This window comes from Miscanthus floridulus, unplaced genomic scaffold, assembly GCF_019320115.1.
Source record: "Miscanthus floridulus cultivar M001 unplaced genomic scaffold, ASM1932011v1 fs_61_3_4, whole genome shotgun sequence".
Lineage (NCBI taxonomy): Eukaryota > Viridiplantae > Streptophyta > Magnoliopsida > Poales > Poaceae > Miscanthus > Miscanthus floridulus.
This window is the reverse complement of record NW_027097025.1, coordinates 13,374-18,560: the sequence shown is the minus strand read 5'-3', so window position 1 is coordinate 18,560 and position 5,187 is coordinate 13,374. Positions and strand designations below refer to the sequence as shown.

The 5,187-nt window shown below is 46.8% G+C and overlaps 1 protein-coding gene across 1 annotated transcript; it reads right to left on the bottom strand.

Annotated features, from left to right (window-relative positions):
• Window positions 1–566: 566 nt before the first annotated feature.
• Window positions 567–4,864, bottom strand: LOC136532434 (PLASMODESMATA CALLOSE-BINDING PROTEIN 5-like). The gene is made up of 3 exons (XM_066525030.1): window positions 4,513–4,864; window positions 4,331–4,358; window positions 567–967 (listed from the first exon to the last, which is right to left on the bottom strand). Exons 1-3 carry the CDS (start codon window positions 4,862–4,864, stop codon window positions 811–813), a joined length of 537 nt encoding a protein of 178 aa, XP_066381127.1. The 3' UTR covers window positions 567–810.
• Window positions 4,865–5,187: the final 323 nt, after the last annotated feature.

Here is a 5,187-nt window from a genome sequence, read left to right as displayed (position 1 = left end):
GCTCCTGCCGCAGCGGGTCTCCCCCCGTTCATGTACGACCGGCTGGTGAGGCACAGCGGCAAGGGCGCGAGCTGGACCGAGTGCGCGGTCTGCCTCGGCGTCATCCAGGTGGGCGCCATGGTGAAGCTGCTGCCCGCGTGCAGCCATGTTTACCACCGCGACTGCATCGACCTGTGGCTGTCGTCGCGCTCCACGTGCCCGCTCTGCCGGTGCAGGGTTGGTGGTCCCTCGGAGACCGGCGCCGGCCAGGAGACGACGCCCCATCAGCTTGCTCAACCTTCCCCTGCATAGATAAATCCTCACGCGCTGCACAGATGTATGTACTAGGCCAGTTTCTCCGTTCACTCAACTGTAGAGATCATGCTGCACTTGTGCTGCTTAACATCGATGTTGATGAGTACAGAGTGTGTATAATTATGCGAGTTTGCATACAGTTTCATTGGAAAAGTGAGCATGTCAGACACATCAATTCTTACAACTTTGTTTCCATTGTTGAAAACTGAGCAACATTAATTCAGGAACTTGAATTGCCAGATATAGCACCAAGACAGCAGGTTAGTGCACATAATAAGATTTACAGTTAGCAGAAGGATGAAAGCACAAGACCAAGTCAAACCTGAAGAGGCCTGGACCTCTTTACATGCTCATTTAAAATAATACGGGTAAGAGAAGGAGCAGCATATATTGGATTCTTTTCTCTCCCTACAGCCTCCCCAAAACAATGCAGCACCCGCAAGGGAGAACCAGAGAACAAACCACATTCTGCAGCCTGATAGTTTATCGTACTCGCAGAACACAGTTTAAGAAAAACTATAACACATGTGTGGCAGCACAAAACATTACAGGTGAAGATATATGCAAGAGCAGTGACAAGAAGTTGAGTTTCCATGAAAAACTGTTGCTGAAATCTGCACCGGTTGGACCATAGGTTGTCGTTCCTGTGAAGCTACCATTTTTTGGAGATGCACTGCAGTGTCCAAAGTAAAGGGTTAATGGTTTAGCAGAGACTGGGCATATTATAGAAGATGCAATCGAAAAGAAAAGTCAAGTATGCGTGTTTTAATATGGGGAGGTCAGTTTGAACAGCAAAAGGCAGCTCCAATATATTATGCTTTCTCAAGGAAGCAACCCCAATTTCTAAGAACTACAGTATGTAAGTGGTGAGATACTAAACATCTTGGACAACCTGGCACACTATATTTTTGTCATCCAACAAATATGCTTCGGTAGGTTATGGAGCGTTTATAAAAATTAAAGAATTTAGGACTGACTTTAGATACATGCATACTGTATAGAAACTAAAGATTTGTTCCAAAACTATGATAAATCATGTTGCACAGAGCACCGGGTTTTGCTTCTGGACTCCAAGCACAACACTCAAAAGGTTGTCACAGAACTGCCATCAATTTTGAGGTCTGGTTTTCCTTTCTATCTTATTATTATAAAGATGGATCTAGTTAGGCAATGATAGTTTGATGAACTAGTATCCTGGTTTATACAACATTGTTAGACCAAAGTTTGTCACAATTTCAGAAGCACTGAGTTCCTATCCACCTATTTTTTCCTGGAGACGAGATCTAATAGGTCCTAAATTAGTGGAGTGGAATCATCTATTAGCACGCCTACCAATATCTCGTTGCTACAAGGTCATGATGAATTTTACTGGTCTTTGCATCCGAATGGGCAATTCTCGGTGAAATCGCATTACAAAGCAATGATACAAACCCCAGTTCCTAATCTGAATAAACGGTTATGGAAACTATTAAGCTAAATATTTTTCAGTGACACCTTAGGAGGGTAATGTTAACAAGGGAAGCGTAATTGGCATGGGAGCAAAAATTGTTGCTTTTGTCACGAAGAGGAGACGATTCAACACTTGTTTTTTGACTGTCATTCCGCGCGCTTCATTTGGAGTTTTTCTCAAGTGGCCTTTAATCTAACAAAACCCCAAAGTGTAGTACATATGTTTGGCGGCGGGCTAAATGGAGTTACAAAACATCTGAGATCTTTAGTTTTGCTTGGGGCAGCAGTGACTTGTTCATCTATTTGGTTACACATGAATGATTTTGTTTTTGAAAAGAAAAAATGAATTCTCCTTTGCAGGTTATCTATGCAATCTCCCGCAGGCTCCTTTCGTGGGCTATCCTTCAGAGGCCGGAGTTCCTGGATACAGTTATGGTGGCATCGCGACATTTGGAGCAAATGGCGAAGGATATTTTTACCCGGGCATATGGGTGGCGATCTAGTCTTAGGATTCAATGTCAATAGAGTACGCTCAGTCTTGTATCTTTAGCTGTGTGCCTATCCTTTAGGCAGAGACTGGAAGTTTTGCTCCAAAGCCGTGTATCAGTTGGATGTACTACTCCTAGGATGCAATAAAATCTTTCATTTCCGAAAAAAAATATCATATATGAGATGAAAAAGATCATATTCATATGATAAAAGTGCACAATTGAAGAAAATGAAGGATACCTGCTGTCAGTAGCAGAAAATAATATGAAAATGCTTTTGTCATCAGCAAACCAGATACTTATAATGAACATAATTCAGATTTGGATAGTGGCTTGTACACAAGTTCACAAGGGAGGTATTTGAAGAATGATTTCTACACCCAGCACGTGGACTTGTTCACAAGAAACGAGAAGTTATTGAAGGGGGATTGGGCACATTGCACAACAGAAATTAGGGATATCCTTGTCTTGACGAAGACTTCAATATTTGTGTGTTTGTTTCAACTGTATGGCTGAATTGTCACTTCAAGGTGGAGTGACAATTGATTTGAAAAAAGAGTGGGTAACTATAAAGAGTTTAAGACTATTTGGATCAATGGGACATATTGACTGACGTAAAATTCTATTTGTGTATCATCACTTAATCGTTACGTTAAATCATAGCCAAGAGAAGGATGCATTTGGTCAATGTAGGTACAGAACTACAGATCCTACTGTATGTATTATGTTTGGAACTGTGATACAATCACAAACTTTAGCAATTGTGGAGCCGAAGTTACAGGACAGTGGAAGGTCAAGGAAGATGTGGTAGGAGCAACCAGGCAGTACCGAGTACCGAGTACTGACTAAGGTGGCGTTTGGATGCAGGGTGGGTTAGGGATATGGATATGAGGTGGGTTACGGTTTGGTGGGTTTGGGATGAGGATAGAAGATTCTATACCATTCCCTTGTTTGGATAAACTAGTTTGGGTTAGGGATAAGATTATAGAGAAATAAAAAAGGGAAACAGAAACAAAAAAAAATAACTACATTTCCAAGCAAGGTCGTCGCTGCTATCTCCTTGCTTTCACAGCGTTAGCTAGCAAGGATGAAGGAAAATGAGCTAACAGAAGAAGAATAGAGAGAAAAAAATATTGGACGAATGCTCAAACAATAAAAAAATACAGAAAGTACTCCCCTTTCTTATCCGGTTGTCTTCATCCCCTCTAGAACTCTCGTCGTCGACCTCCAGTTTGGCCCCGTGCCGTGGCTATCTGTGAGGCGAGCACACCAGGCAAGCAGCGAGCAGCGGCTCCGGCGAGCAGCGGCTCCGGCGTCCAGCACCGCGCACGCCAGGCACACTAGGCAGGCAGGCAAGCAGCGAGCAGCGGCGTCAAGCGATGAGCGGAGGTTCCTTCTTCCTGCGCCCTGCGCAAGCGAGTGAAGCGGCGAGCGAGCGAGCGGCGGCTCCGACGCACGCGAGTGAAGCGCCCTGCGTAGTTCTGCTGTCCTACGCACGCGACGCGAGTGGCGGCTGGCAACCCGTGCGTTGGCGCGAGCTCCATCTTCATCGTCTCTCTTCGCTTCAGATCTGCGCAGACGCAGATAATTCCCGATGTAACCCACCCCTTCCGCTGGGAAAGGATCACCGGGAAAAGAGTGCCTCCTATACCTAACCCAAGCCATGCTCATTTCCTTATCCTGGTATCCAAACAAGGGATACAGTCTATCCTACCCCTTATTTCCCTATCCCATCATCTATTTCCCACAATCCAAACGCCACCTAAAGGTAGGACTTAGGGTTTGCATCAGGCTGGCAACAGGTGTTTCAAGTCCTTCAGGTTGTGTCAGCAGAACACCTTGAGCTCTGTGTGCCACGGCCGACTCAGCCAGCTGATGTCTAACTTGCCCTGTAAACAGACACGAACATAGCCTGGACGCACATGGTGCTACTTATGGCACAATACAGGAAATATTCAGTTCTTGGATATCCAAGATCCAGGATTCTAGAATATTGTAATGGTATGTATATACTATACTGTAAGAATACCCAAAAGGAGGAAAGTGGAAAGGACAACACAGATATGTAGGTTAGGAGCAGGGCACTACTAAGTACTAACCTGGAAGGAAACACGCAGCTCCCATGACCTGCAAAACAATTCGCAGCACCGACACAACAAGATTACACATTCCGTAGGAACAATCCAACCAAAAAAACAAGAATTAAAAGAAAAGTTCAAACCCGAAGGATGCTGCTGATTCAATCATTCAAAAGCGTGGACTAGAGATTCGGGGTTCTTACTGGGGTTGAGCGCGGTAAGTGCGGCCGCGCCGGAGAAGTCGCAGGCAGCGGGGCTGGCGGCGCCGCCGGAGCGGAGGAAGTAGTCGTTGAAGGCATAGGAGGCGTGCTGCTGGAGGTCGGGCGGATCGAAACATGCGCCACCCTGCTGGATGGCCGCGCAGTCGGCGCGGCCGCCGTCAACGCTGCACGCCCAATCGATGGCGCTCTGCAGCGCGCCGTCCTCCGCATTGTTCTTGGCAACGCACCACAGCTGGCCCCCGCCACTCACCCCCACCGCCCCGGCCCCCGCCCCCTCCGCGGCGGCGCCGACGAGGAGGAGGAGGCGGAGGGCGAGAAGGGAGGCTGCCAGCATTGGGTGCGCCTGGGTGGCGATTTGGGGCGAACAGGCTGCCAGCATTGGGTGCGCCTGGGTGGCGATTTGGGGGCGAACCGGAGGAGGATTCGAATGCTACCGTTGCGGGAGGGGAGGGGACAGCCAGCTCGGGAGGATTCGAATGCTACCGTTGCGGGAGGGGAGGGGACCGCCGCGGCTTTTCAGTTTGCTTTTTCCAGGAATGCGCTGAGGTATGTGCTTTTATTTCAGTTTTCAAGACTGGTGTTCTTTTTCAATTTTTAAAACTGTGATGGCAGATTTAGATTTTTATAGTGCACAGTTTCTAATTATTGTTACTTATT